We start from the raw sequence: 14,505 nt of genomic DNA on the forward strand, positions 1-14,505 counted from the left end.
TTCAGGTGGTCTTTGTTTTTTCTATGTAGTCTGTAGTTTCTGTGGTTCTGATTTTTCCTGGAGATTATTACAAGATGAAGCTAAACAAACCTTCTTCTTGGATTTATTTTCAGATGGTGAAGTAAAAGTAGAGCAATTTGCAGTCAGATTTAAAAGCCAAGAAATGGCCAACTCTTTCAAGAGGATGTTTGAACAATGCCAGCTTAGCTTGTCAGAACTGCAGAAGGGGCACTTGTCTCTGGCAGCAGGATTGTCAAAGGACACCAACCCTGTTGTGTATTTTGAAGTTTCTGCTGATGATGAACCTTTAGGACATATAACCATGGAGCTGTTTGCAAATATTGTCCCTCGAACTGCTGAAAATTTCAGAGCCCTGTGCACAGGAGAGAAAGGATTTGGATTCAAGAACTCTCGCTTTCACAGAATAGTCACAGACTTCGTATGTCAGGTAAGCATAAAAGGAAGACGCTTCACTGAGATGAGATGCATCTTGACTAACAGTGGCCCTTCAAAAAAGGACTTACACGGAATAGCACATTCTTGTTGGCAGCATGGATCCGCTGTGCAGGATAGTCTCATCTGTTGTTTCTCTACAAGATGAGAAATGGTGCAAGCAGCACGTGCTACCCTAAGATGGATGCTTTTCACCTGTGTTTGCCAGTGGCTTTATGCTTCAGTGTTTCCTAGTGCTATTACGTCAGTGTGGAAGAAAAAATGGAGGGAGAGTGGAGTCCTCTTACAATAGACTAGGGGCCTGTTGCTGAACAGGAACACCAAGGAAGGTAGGCCTTCCCAAAACTACCATTCATTCTTCTCTCTCTCCAGAGAAGAACTTCTGTATGCTCACCTATTAAGAACACTTACTTTCCAGACTTCTCTTAGACTTGAAAGTACACTTTTTATTTCAGATAATGTGCACTTTAAAAGTGATATTCCAGGTAGCATAGACATTAGGTTTCAATCTAAAACAAGGCTTCTAGATCCCAACTACCACACAGTGGCCTGTTGCCTAAAACATCAAGTTTTGTGCTGAGAGTATCAACCTGCAGTACCTCTGTAACCCTAGGTTAGACAGCGTTGGTTTTAAACCTCTGTGTGCATTTGGTAGCACTGGCAAGTTCTTCGTAAGTGCTGAAGGCTTAGGAGATAGATCATATCTCAGATAGACCTTTCCTTTCTTAAAATTCTCATCAATAGTTCATTGAGTTTTAGTAACTTGTATCAGGCAAAATGAACCAACTTCAGTACATGCTGTGCTAATGATCTGCATGTCACTACATCCCTGAAGATGAGGGATGTAGATGACCTTCTATATGCCCAGATGTATACAGTAATATAGGAAAATAATATACAAAAGTAATAGGAAGGACATCAGCCCATTGGAGCAAGTCCAGAGTAGGGTCAAGACTTTTAAGAAGGTTGGAGCACTGGTCCTTGTGAGGAGAGACTAAGATAATTGAGTTTGTTCAGCCTGGAAAAGAGAAAGCTTAGAGGTGATAGATACAATGGTGTCATTCCAGATCCTGAAGGGATCCTGCAAGAAAGATGGCAAGAAGCCTTTTACAAGAGCATGTAGTGACAGGACAGAGGGGGAATGGCTTCTAAGTAAAAGAGAGTAGGTTTAGACTAGATGTTAGGAGAAAGTTGTTTGCTGTGAGGGTGGTAAAACACTGGAACAAATTGCCCAGAGAAGCTGTAGATGCCCTATCCCTGTCAGTGTTCTAGGCCAGGCTGGATGGAGCTCTGAGCAACCTGGTCCTAGTTCTAGGTGTCCCTGCCCATGGCAGGGGAGTTGGAACTAGATGATCTTTAAGGTCATCCTTTCCAATGTAAACCATTCTGTGATAGTATATGAAAGACTTGTCACCAGAATAAAATATTAGCATGTCTTTTGATTAGCTATCTCTGTATGTCTGAAGTATGCACTTTATGGCTCATTTGTTAACTTTCTGATAAACTTTAGGGTGTAAGCTTATTTCAGGGTATTCTGCATTCTATAAGGAGCAGACTTTCTTTAAAGCAGTTAACTGCACCATGTGTGCCTTGACAAAGTTTGTCACATTTAAATGAGTATATTTTAAGTTTGCTCTGCTTTGCCTGAACTTTCTTCAGGTACAGTGAGAAGCTCTTCAATGAGAACTAAGGCTGTCTTTCAGATACAATTTACACTGTCACCTTTATGTGTATACTCAAATTATCAGGAACCAAATTATCAGGAACTCAAATTATCAGAAATTTGCTGCCTTCCAGAAGGATAAAAAACACACCATGCTGCTCAACCAGTAATGTGGCAAAAGCTGTATGGAATTACTGGTCACTGCTATGTTTACCTTTTTTAGGTGATTAATTCTGTGTCTGTGGGGACTAAGCAAGGACAGGCCTTCAATGAGATAATGCAGGTCCAGGCTGCTTCCAGGGCCAAGTGATGCAGAGAAAGACAGGCCTAGAGGAATGTCACCATGGGGAGCAGGAAGATAAAATGCTGTGTTCAGAATAAGGGATAAACCTTCTACTTACAGCTTCCCTTGCCATGAACAAACCTGCTGAAGCTGGGAAGCCCTACATCTAAGTAGATATTGATACTTGTGAAAATGAAAAAGGAGTTCTTCCAAAACTAAGTCTTTACTGTTGAAAGGAAATACAATTTTTGGGTTATGTTTTGGGACTTGTCAGTTAATGCTGTGCTTTTTTTTTTATAGGGAGGAGATATAACTAACTATGATGGAACAGGTGGACGGTCAATTTATGGAACAGCATTTGAAGATGAGAATTTTGAAGTGAAACACACTGGTCCTGGATTGTTGTCAATGGCAAATAAGGGCAGGGATACAAATAATTCTCAGTTCTTCATAACACTTAAAAAAGCAGAACACCTGGACTTCAAGCACGTGGTATTTGGGTTTGTGAAAGATGGAATGGATGTAGTGAAAAAGATCGAATCCTTTGGTTCTCCTAAAGGGCTAGTAAATGGAAGAATTGTCATTACAGACTGTGGGCAAATATAGAATTATTTCTTTGAGTATACAAATGTCCTAGCAGTATAAATCAGTACTTAGATGTTATTGACTAATTATTTCAACTTCTTAAAATGGACACTTCTGATGTATAAATGTAAAATTACAGGTTATAGTTGAATTTTTTATGTGTTCTAATTGATTTTTTTGCATGGTAAATAAAGTTCAGGCACTGGCATATTTCAGGTGTATTTGTGTTATCCTGACATATTTGTATCAAGTGTCAAATTTTAAAAATTAAATCCTAGTCTTGTTAAAATAAATGTCTTGTCTTCACTTTGGTTTGTTTAAAAGAAAGTAACTTGTATAACTTGGTTCTTGCTCTCATGAAGCTCTTTTGAATGTGCAGACTGTAGATGCAAGTTGCTGGACTGTACTCTGAAGGCCTTTGAAAGTTAATGGGTATTTCAGTGTACAGAAAGCAGGCTGAGCCAGGTGGATGCTGGTTTGTTCTGTCTGGAGTCTCTGAATATCACCTCAGTATTTGAAAGCGAGAGCACAGTTTTTAAATGGTTGATCAATGTTTTGCTAGAGCAGTATGCCAACTTTTTTTTTTTTTGTACTTAAACTTTTATTTCTAAAAATCTTGGCTTAATGAAAAAACATCTACTTAACATTGGGATTTTACCTGACATACTTTAAGTATTTTATTAGCTGTGGCCAACTTCTCTGACCTCGCTGCAGGCTCTAGCTTGTGTATGCCAGCATGCTTGTACCTTTTACAACTTTGCCTCCCAAGAGTGAGTATGCATGGGTGAATGCGGGGTTTATTTAAACTGATACTCTACAGCTCTGTGTTGGCACCATGCATTTAACTTAGCTTTATTTGGGGGTTTATTTATTTATTTTTAAAGGATGGCAGTAGTATGTCTTCAGGTGTCCTCGTGGACCTTACCCCTCTCTACAACCACTCAAAGGAGCCTGGAGCTAGGGCTCGTTCAGCCTCTCAGCCACCCAGCGACAGGCCAAGAGGACGTAGACTTACGGTGTCACAGGGGAAGTTTAGGTAGGAGGTATTTCTTCCCAGAAAGAGTGATTGGACATTGGCCGTGTTGGAATTACCGTCGTTGGAACTGTTGAAGGAGGTGGCACTGAGTGGTCCAGCTGCCAGGGCGCTGTTCGGTCGTGGGTTGGCCGCGATGCTCTCAGGCCGCGCTGTGCCGGGGGCGGAGAGGAGCGGTGAGCGGTGGTTGTTGTGTGCCCGCCCCGCCGGGCCCAATGCGGCGGCTCCCCCGGCCCTGCCCTGCCCTGCCCTGCCCGCCCCGGCCGGCGCTGCCGCGGCCCCGAGTGCGCCGGCGCGGGCCGTGGCGGTTGGTTCGAGCGCGGCGGTGCCGCCATGGCGGGCCCCGGGCCCGGCCTCGGCCGCGGCCGCTCCGCCCGGGGGCTGCAGGGGCGCTGCCCGCGGGGGCCGGCGGGGGTGAGACGGGGCCGGGGCGGGCGGCCTGCGGGAGGAGGAGGCGGCACAGAAAAGCCATTTCCTCCTCGCCGCGTTCCTGCAGTGTTTGAAGGAGACGCAGGGTGGGGGGTCTGTCCTCTCCCTCGGGGTTCATTGTGAGCGCCGTGCTGTTGCGTACCCGGGCAGTGCGAGACAAAAGTGGGGTTTAAACAGACTTGTGGAGGTTACGTGTTCTTGCTGCTCCTCCCTGTCCCCGTGCTCCGATTGCTGTAGAGTAGAAATGCTGAAGAGTCATCCTTCTCTGAGCGGGAGATTTCCCTAGATATTGCAATTCTAGATCCTGTGCGGTACCAAGACACAGTTTAGCATTTAGTTTTTGCCTAAGACCTGGTGCCTGCCAGTTGAGTGAGAAAATATGTGAATCCTCGTAGGAGTATACTAAGCTTGTATGGAATATATATAATAGGATAACTCTTTTCTTTCTTATCTTTTTTTTGCCACAGTAATTGACAGCCTTACTTAGGCGTGTTTGTGATTTTTTTTTTTTTTTTTTTTTTTTTTTTTTTTTTTTTTTTTTGGTAAAGCTTAGTGATTAGCTCTTGTCAGAGAGCAGGAAATTGTTCTGTATCTTGTCAATCAGAAATCAAACCCATGGCCCATTAGAGACTGCTGCAATGACCAGACAGTTAATTATGATGGGTATCATTCCCTTGCCAGGGTATAGTAATGTTGTTTTACACCAGAGAAGGTGAGGTTCTTTCCACTCATATGAATGAAGGAACTGTATTGTGGTTCCTCTCTTTCTATTACTTGTGCTGACAAGTATTTACGGGTCTACACAGTGGATTGGAAAACTGATCTGCCTGAAAATCCAGCAGCAAAGACCCCTCCCCCTCATGCTGGTGTTTCAAAAGCCTTTGATACTTAGTAGAAGGAGTATTTCCTGGCCAGGCACCTTTATTTTGCCTGAAATGTTTTTCTTTCAGTGAAGCAAATTTTTGCAGTTGTTTCCATGCATCCGTACTTCCTGGGTCAAATGCTTCCAGTGTGTCCAGGGGATAACAGACCTTAAGTGTTCAAAATCATGCTGCGAGGGAAGTCATACGGTGGAAAAATACCCATGAGCAACCAGAGATTGGGAGAGATTGAAAGTGGGTTTGAGTTAGATACTTTGAGTTGGGTTGGGTTACTGAGTTGGTCCTGAGAGTCATCAAATGAATATAAAACCCAGCCTTTTTTCTCGTAGGAAAAGTGCCTTGCCATTTTAGGATCAGGAACTGTCCCAAATGTGATGTGAAGATTTGAGTTTTTTACCAGCTAAAATCAGGCTGTATGTGACTTTAGTTCCTGCAGAAGGATTTGCAACTTGGATAGCATTTGATGGAGTTCTAGATTCTATGGGTAATTTTTCTCAGGGGATATTCTGCTTTGAATTACAGAACTGTTCTTTAAGGAAAAGTAATTTTTAAAACTTACTTTTAAAAGACTGTCACTGAGATTTTAATGCTTGCAAGGAAGAAAATGTTACACGTGTTGGTGTGCTTTGTCATTTCATTAAAAAATGGTCATTCAAGTGCAGGAAAATACAGCAGTTTATCACTGGATTTAGAGCATAGCAGAGAGATGCAGTGAAACAAGTAAGATCATGAGAGCTGCCTTGAATCTGATATTTTGTAATGTACATTTAATTGATTTTGTTTGTAGCCTAAAATTTCTGTCATTCACTTTTTTAGTATGTATTCATAAATTAGTAAGAAAAAGTAGAGCAGGAAACTTTGGCATAAAAAGCCTAGATGTGAAGTTAGATGGCACTGTTTCCATGATTACCTAATTCTACTTTCATGCCTTTATTTTATGTTACTGTCTGCATAGTGCTTTACAGTTTCTCAAATATTCTAACATATAACACTATGAGTATTTCCTAATTAGACTGTAGGGAATAGATTTGCCTCTTTATATTAATAGGAGGATCATTTACATTTATGTATTAAAAAAAAAACACTTCCCTTTTCAAAGCCAGCCATTCGTAGTAAGAATTCTGTCACAAGGTTGTAACTGTTAAACTAGTAAGTTGTAACACGCTTTTTCCCTGAAAAGTCTGACTAGAGTGCTGTGGTTTTGTGCTTTCTTGTAGGATTGCCTCTCAGGAGCATTGCATACCAAATATAAAAGCAGAAGCTCCCTTGTTTACAAAGGTAATAGCAAGCAATGGTGCTTTAATATCTTTTGCAGCAGAAATATATACTAAAGCTGTATTGTTCCTAAATTTTTTTAAAGTGGTTTTGTACTTTGTCATTTTAAATAGGTAGGTAATCTTGATCAGGGGGGTGTGATACCTGGGAGCCAGCCTGGGAATGTTAACAAGTAAAGAGCACAAAGGATGTTTTGGAGCAATGGTTCACAGCCTGTTTGTGTTTAAGTCCTGCTTGAATTAGTTGGTAGTAGTCCACCTCATGATGCATGTATTTGGCTGTAATTTAAAGATAAATAAATGTTTAATATTTAGAATGTATTTGGGCTCTTTCTGAAACTGGTGCATGGGGACAGCAGGCTAAAACAATGTATTTATCAGACTTCAGTTACAGAAAAATTTCTATGTGCAGACAAGCCCTAAAATTTCAGAAAGACAAATCTGGTGTGAAATCTAAATAATTATTACTGTGGTTTAAGTTTTTATAATTAATTTCATAATTCATCAGGCTGCATCAGTGGTGGTTTTGGTTCTTAAACCTACATGACTACATGGAAAGCACTTCTGCTAAGTCCCTGTTGATATCTTAATGTCAACTTCTCAAATGCAAAATAAAATTTTTGCAACTTTATGTATTTCAGGTGACACTGACAGCTCACTGAAAAATGCAGCTATTTCTTTATCAAATTGTTCTTTAGAGTCAGAATTTACTGAAACTGGAAGAGAGAACTGCATCAGATCTAGTGATTTCCAAAAAAGCTTGAAAGACAGGGATTGGTAGGTATTTTTAGTTCTCCTTTATTATTTATTTTCTCTCATAATCCAGATTAACCATGAGTAAACAATGTATTTGGACTGTGCAAAACTTGTTTTAAGTTTCTTGTTTTCTTGTTAAGTAAAGAATTGTTTGTGGCCAATTTATGAGATAATGAAGATGCTGATTTTTATGAAGAATATTGTTTCACTTTCTACTTCTAATCTATGTATGTTGGAATTGCTAAGGGGATACAAGAATGACATAAACTGAACTAGGTGATAAAAAAATGAACTAGGAGAAAAGTAAATAGCCCAGACTGATAAACAGATTTACGTTTATTTAGAGATAATTCAATTCTAACAGCCAAGAAATCTCTTTTAAGGGCTATTTTACACCAAACAGGAAAAATATAATTTAAAAAGGGGGGGTTGTATTTCTTATTCTCCAGGGATTTGGTGGTTTGTGGTGAGGGAAGAGTGTTGGTTTTACCTGTTGCTTACATGTGCTTGCAGCATGAAAAGCCTGGTTATTGTAACAACTTTTAAGTCAGCAACGTGTAATTGCTGTGGTTGAGGCTTGTGAGTAATAATGCCTTTCATTCAAATGATTTAACTCTGCTATTTGTTATCACTAAAATATCAAAGTCTTACATTATGCAATGTTTGCCTTTTTATGCAGACTTCTTTCAGTGCTCTGTTATATATCATGTTAGAAAGGAATTGAGTAATTTAAAGTTACTGCTCTTCTGTACTTTTAGTTTTGATGATGAGCAAGATTCTTTTTGTGATTCAAGTGGTCTAGAAGTAGAAGAAAAAGGCATTATTTGCTCTGAAACTGATGCAATTCAAAATACAGCAATATACACAAAAACAGGTAATAAATATTTAATTTTATACATTCTTACAACTCTCTGTGAAATATAACGTGTAACTTAAAAACTCCCTAGTAAATGTATTTCAATTCAATTCAGAAATACACTAATCATCTAAAATGTATTTTAATGTGGGGATTTAACTTTTCACATTAGTATGAGTACTTTCTTTAGAATTATTTTAGGACGTTCAGACATACTTGAAGCAATACTAATGTTATTTTCTCATGTGGTGTCCAGTAGTTTCATAAGTCTTGTTCTGTTTAATTGGGTGTCACCCTAAGGTCTAATCAGCCCCAAATCACTTGTCTGAAGCCCTTACAAAAATAATAGGAGATTTTGGTGACATGATTCAGTCTGTGCATATATTCCATACAGATACCTCTGGGATTTCTATATTGCAGTGGAGGTATAGTTTTACTTATAAGACTGTTGATTCTTGATCAGTTTGAATAAATCATGGAACAAGAACTTTGATCACATCTCTGTAATTCTTTAGATTACTTTCACATTTTGATACATCTTGCTGTATAACTCCGAATTCCTAGAACACATTTTCTCTGGTTTTGTACAACAATCATATCAATATTTAGCTAGGACTGATTTTTTAATGTAAAATGCATTTTTTTTCCATGTCCACAGGCCCCACTTTACCAACTCATTTGTCTGCAAATACTCAAGAAAATAGGGACCAAATTATTAGCAGTGGTTTGTTAAAGAAAATTGTGCGTGGAACTGGTGCTCAGGCATGCAATAGGCAAGGTTTAATACCACCTTACATCAGTCAAATTTATGATGAATTATTTGTCATACATCAGAAGCTCCAGGTAGGAAATGCAATCACCTTAAAATTTTTGTTGAATAATGCTATGAAGATTCTCACTTTTGAGAAAGAAATCTGAAATTACTTATATAGTAAAACTTACTTATATATTAAAACTATTACATATTACTATTACTTTATGCTAATCACATTTACCTATATACTGAATCAGTCTTCATCTGCCTCTTCCCTAGAGTAATTCAGTGATTCAGTAATGATGCTTTGACTTGAGTTGTGGGTAGATGAGTAGGTGGGCAGATTCAGCTTGAGGGAGTTTGAACACAGTGTTTATATATCCAAGACTTGTCTTGTGACACACTGGGCATAGAGGGAAGCACCCACAACCATTGCTTCTGCTGAGAATATCTGAAATTCTTCTCCTGACTCTAGGCATTCCAAAGCAGTTGCCATCATGGCCTCCTGCAAAAATCCCTCTATTCATCCCACCAGTTCATCTCCAGGAGGTTTAGGCTACTAACAGAAGAGCCTCCTGTATGGTTTTACTCTATAATAGTTCCCTAAGCTTCTGCTGGATTCCCTGCTGTGGCTGTCTTTTGCAACATATGAGATAAAAATAATTTTTTATCTCTTTTTTCTTCCCTGCTTTTTCAGGGATGCTTCTCACTAGTTGAAGAAACAGTATTATTAATCTAGTGTTCAGCATAGACAATCACATCAGACACTGTTCTGTCTTACAGTTAATACCATTATCCAGATCTTTTGGAAGCAAAAGCCAAAGTTTGATTTTCTAGAGCAACTGTGTGGAGTTGAGTTTTATATTTTGGGAGGCTGAGCCATTCCAATGCACATGGAAATCTTTTGGGTTAATGTGGGAGGAAACTGAGCAGAGGTGGCCATCAGGATACTTTGTATTAGTAAGGTCTTGTGTAACTATAATTTCACAAAGAGCTAAGTATATCTCTGGGACAAAATTTTAAATTCAGCATAATTTGGGAAAACTTCACATGGGTTTTTTAAGTAGTTTAACTTTTTTTCTTGATGCAGAGAGAAAGTTCAGCACAGCAGGAATATGCTCTGCAACTGCAGAAACGAGAGTGTTCTCTAACAGAACAAGAAGCATTGCTTTTTAAACATGAAGCAGCTTTGGCTAAAATAAGAGGTGTTGAGGAAGAAGTTCACACAAAATTTGGAGTTATAAAAGAGGTGGGATAATGTATTTAATGATAGATATTGCTCTATATGCCCTTTAACTTGTTTGTAGTTATCTTAAGCCATCACGTTTGCTGGAAATCCTGCTTATTTCTTTGAAGTGCTTGAAATCCCCGAAGGAAAGATTTAAATAAAAAGTACTGAACAATGTTGCTAGAGTTTTTGTATGACTTCTGTTTCAAAATGGTGCATTTAATTGTCTGATGTGTAGTACATTTTACAGTTACAAGTTAGAAAAATGAGGTAACTTGTTTGTAAAATAGTGAAAGCTATGTGACCAATATTAGAGAAAAAAATGTGGTCTATCTGTAATTGTGTGTAAGTTAATGAGTATCTTTGCATTAGCTGTAGTTGCAGTGGATTTCCTTGGGAATGCTTTAAGACACATTGAGATCTTATGACATAACACCTATTGCAGAGCGTACTAGCAACCAAAGACTCAAGAAATTGAGGAAAACCAACCTAACTTTGGGGGCGTAGGAAGAAAGAGTAGGTGAATGAGTAAACAAGAGTGAATTCATGGAAGGGGAGAAATGGAAGCTGAAATATTTTCAGTAAAATAAAACCTTTCTGTTTTATCAAATCTGAGGTACTTACATCTAAGGTCTAGAGAAGATTAAATATAAAACAAATTTCAGGGGTAAGAGACGAATGGCAATGAATATGCAGGTTGTATTTAACAATTCATATGTTTGTGTTGTAAACCTGAGCCCCAGTCTCTACAAGGCATAGGATTAGTTTCTCACTCTGTGTGATTCAGAGTAAGCAAAGCCCAAAACATGAGTTGAAACCTCAAAACACAGTCACAGTTTTTGTAAATATTTGGAAGAGTGAGCTGTAAGTAAGAACTTTGTCATTGATTTTAGTTCACAAACGCATCCCCCATCTGAATTGTTTGAGAAATATACATATATATAGTTGGGCTGGGTAGAGTAGGGCAGCAATAGGAGCTGTAGGCTGTGCATGTTGCTCTCAGTTTCTGTGCAGATCTGTCTTGATAGGCAGTACGGATCTTGTTTTTCTCGCTGTTGACTGAACGTGCGAATTTGGACATGAAGAACATGAATTTGAAAGTTTGTCTGATTCTTTTAACACGTAAGTGGAACTTACTGTTTCTAGAATAGTCTCTCTTAAATCATGTTTTTAAATTTGGTATTTCTATAGCAACATGAGGCAGAAGTTAAGCAGCTGACAGAAGCCTTGAGAGAAATAACTAAAGAAAATAGGAGGCTGAAGTCATCATTTGACAGCTTGAAGGAAGTGAATGACTCTTTAAGAAAACAGGTAAAATTAATTATTTCCTGTTATAAATAATTCTACAAGTTACAGTCAGCAATTTTAAATATTTGAGCAGCTTTAGTTTGCAAAACTGCTGACCTTTTGTTTCTCTAAGACAAGAATTGTATGAATGACTGAAAGTACTTTTCTCACCTGTTTCTAGTACTTGAAATTCAGCCTTTCTGACTTGTTACAGTATAAAAAAGAAGTAGGATTTATTCCACTGCCTCAGTAGCAACAGCTAATTGTTAGGAAGGGAAAATCCATTGAGAATGGATGGAGAGAAAGTGTTTTATGACATAATCGAATCCACCCTGTGCAGATTTGCTATGCCAAATTGCTGTGCGGATTCTATTAAATAAAAAGTAGAATCTTTATTTCTATCTTCATTTTGATCAGTATTTTCAGTTGTTTTTGCAAATGTTAATGAAGGCAGTATTTTCTCAATTCTCAAACTAGAGCGGTGTTTCATAGTAATGCATAGAGTAGGAATTTGTCTCACATGACTGTTAAATCTGACCTAAAATGGTGATACACAAATTGTTATCTAAATTATTCTAGTATTGTTTATTCATTGAACTAATAAAGTTCTGATAATCTGAGTACAATAAAAATCTACAGCAGAACCTTATTCTTTCCCTTGCAGAAAGTCAGACCTAACTCTTAGAATGTTGACGGTTCTGATGCAACCCATCTGTCTTGTTATTTCCTCTCACTATAAAATCATTGCATTTCTGTGCAAGCTGAGGGCTTCTGTGATGATTATGCTGCTTATTGCTGTATGGATAGAGCATTTTTTTTATTTAAATGGAGATTACAGTTTTCCTGATCTTTTCTCACCGAGCAAACTGGTTTTTTAGCATGGTCAGTAACCATCTTCCCCATTAACAAGACTATTATAATATTCTTGAATTTGTGCTCATTATTATGTCACTTCATCTTGAAAAGTAATGAAATGTGAAATGCCTATATATCTAGGGTGTCATTGTAGTGCTTATTCTTCCCCTGCACTCTGAAAGGTTGCTGTCTTATTGATCCTGGAACAGGTTGCCCACAGAGGTGATAAGAGTCTCACACCTTGGAACTGTTCAAAAGCTGTCTGGACATAGCAGCCAGTTCCTCGTGGCCCAACTTGAGCTCTGGGGGGTTGGACAAGATGTCTTCCAGAGGTGCTCTCGAGTCTCAACCAGTCTATGATCCTGTCATTTGTTGAGGGAGGTGGATGATGATTTTGTTTCTATCACTTTACATGCTAATAAGAAAAAACTTGAACTTAAATAACTTAGCTGCTCAACAACATCAAGTTACTTCAGTGTGATATTTAAGTAATGAAGTGAGTTTTGAATTTACAGATAGTTTAATATTTTCTGATTCTTTCAGTTGAGTGATGTAACTGATTTGAACAAGAAGTTGGAAGGTCAAGCACGAAAAGTACAAGCTCGTTTAGAGAACCTACAAGTAAGGTTTGTTCTTACATGTGCCTTCTTTTATAGGTAACCAGTGAAATATAATTCATTGTTACATTTTGTTGTAGAGGAAGCATGAATTTTCAATGGTACGGAAATCTAATGATTTATGTCAAGTGATGAAACAAAGCAAACCTGTGAAACAGGAAAAAGTGATGGCAACATCAAAAACGGCTACGGTAAGAATTAAACAGAAGTCTTGAATCTTTTCATTCAAAAGCCATTAGGCAGTGTAATGTTCTCTGTGCATCTACTAAAAATTGCGAAATGTAGCTTCCAATTGTATTTTGAGTTACGCTAAGAAAAGAAACAGATTATATTGGGGGAAAACCCACACTTGACAAAGAATTAAGTTTGCTGCTAAAAATATGTCTTGGATTTCATATTGCTTATGTGTATGTACATGTGTATATTTTTCTTTATATGGCAATTTTCCCTCCTCCTATCATGTCATCTTTCATCTGCCAATTAGAATTATAACCTGCATCCACTGTCACAGGTTTCTTTTGCTGTGTCAGAACAATTACTTAGACTTATTCTGGTTACTGCTACAGTGCAGCACTGTCCTTATGAATAACACCAGGTAAAAAGTAGTCTTTCAGAAGTATCCAATAAAGAACCTTAATCTTCTAAACCAAAAGTGATATACTACTATTATTTTTTTGAGAAATAATCATTAGTGAAGGGCAGAGATTAAATGCAGTGTTCATTCATAGTTCCTAAACAATCAACTTTTTTTCCTTAAAAAATCTTACATCACTTAATGAAATTCTTTCTGTCTCCATGTTGTTCCATTTATGGTATTACTCTGCCAACATCTCCCAGCTGGTTACGCTTTTTTTTTCCAGCTAGAGGTAAACCGTGAAATGAGAAAGATATTCACACCACCCTATCTAATTGATCTACATGGATGCCTTAAAACTGTGCTGTCTATATGTAGCCAAAAAATTAGCATACTTTGGTTGCACATGAAATACAAATAGTATCAGTAGTTACAGTTCTGAGTGAAGAAGGAAAGAGTTATCTGAAGGTAGATAGAAGAAAACTTCTGAGGTCTTTAGGAAATTGTTTGTGCAGCCTGTCTTCAGGTATCTCTGGATTTCTTTTGTAGAGTATTTCACTGCAGTGTAGTAGAGCCAAGGTGACAGTTTCATGAAGTCTTTGTTCTTTTTTATTAAACAATACTAGTTACCCAGTTAAATTTAACAACAGTGGATTTCATGAAATGAAATAAAGTAGGTCTAGTGCATTGAAATATGAACTTCCCCATGTGGAGGACATTAAAGACTTGCTCTCTCCTGTAATTCATTTGTCAGGAATTATAAAATGTAGTGATTCTGTATGTGAAATCTTTTTCCAAGCTGTTTTATTACCATTTGTCTAAGTACAAAATAAATTACGGGTATATGTTTTTCACACCCAGAAACCGTCACAAAAGGTGTCTGTTTTGAACTGGGGAGTGAGGTGTGAGAGAGAACGAATGCTTCAGGGTTCCTTCTGGGTCTTTGTAAGAAAGGCCTGACAACAAATGGCTTAATT

The 14,505-nt window shown here is 38.1% G+C and overlaps 2 protein-coding genes across 2 annotated transcripts in view; both read left to right on the top strand.

Moving 5' to 3' along the window:
* RGPD4 (RANBP2 like and GRIP domain containing 4) overlaps nucleotides 1–3,277 on the top strand; it is a 34,478-nt gene extending 31,201 nt beyond the window's left edge. The window contains exons 28-29 of the mRNA XM_048327029.1: nucleotides 114–448; nucleotides 2,700–3,277. Of these exons, the coding sequence (XP_048182986.1) occupies nucleotides 114–448; nucleotides 2,700–3,005 (641 nt within the window). The 3' untranslated portion in view covers nucleotides 3,006–3,277. The remainder of the gene's footprint in view (nucleotides 1–113; nucleotides 449–2,699) is intronic.
* Nucleotides 3,278–4,350: 1,073 nt separating this feature from the next.
* Nucleotides 4,351–14,505, top strand: part of CCDC138 (coiled-coil domain containing 138) — a 35,048-nt gene continuing 24,893 nt past the window's right edge. The window contains exons 1-9 of the mRNA XM_048293564.1: nucleotides 4,351–4,431; nucleotides 6,545–6,605; nucleotides 7,243–7,378; nucleotides 8,116–8,231; nucleotides 8,872–9,056; nucleotides 10,058–10,216; nucleotides 11,387–11,506; nucleotides 12,881–12,958; nucleotides 13,035–13,145. Of these exons, the coding sequence (XP_048149521.1) occupies nucleotides 4,351–4,431; nucleotides 6,545–6,605; nucleotides 7,243–7,378; nucleotides 8,116–8,231; nucleotides 8,872–9,056; nucleotides 10,058–10,216; nucleotides 11,387–11,506; nucleotides 12,881–12,958; nucleotides 13,035–13,145 (1,047 nt within the window). The remainder of the gene's footprint in view (nucleotides 4,432–6,544; nucleotides 6,606–7,242; nucleotides 7,379–8,115; nucleotides 8,232–8,871; nucleotides 9,057–10,057; nucleotides 10,217–11,386; nucleotides 11,507–12,880; nucleotides 12,959–13,034; nucleotides 13,146–14,505) is intronic.

The sequence above is a fragment of the Corvus hawaiiensis genome, chromosome 2 (assembly GCF_020740725.1).
Source record: "Corvus hawaiiensis isolate bCorHaw1 chromosome 2, bCorHaw1.pri.cur, whole genome shotgun sequence".
Classification (NCBI taxonomy): Eukaryota; Metazoa; Chordata; class Aves; order Passeriformes; family Corvidae; genus Corvus; species Corvus hawaiiensis.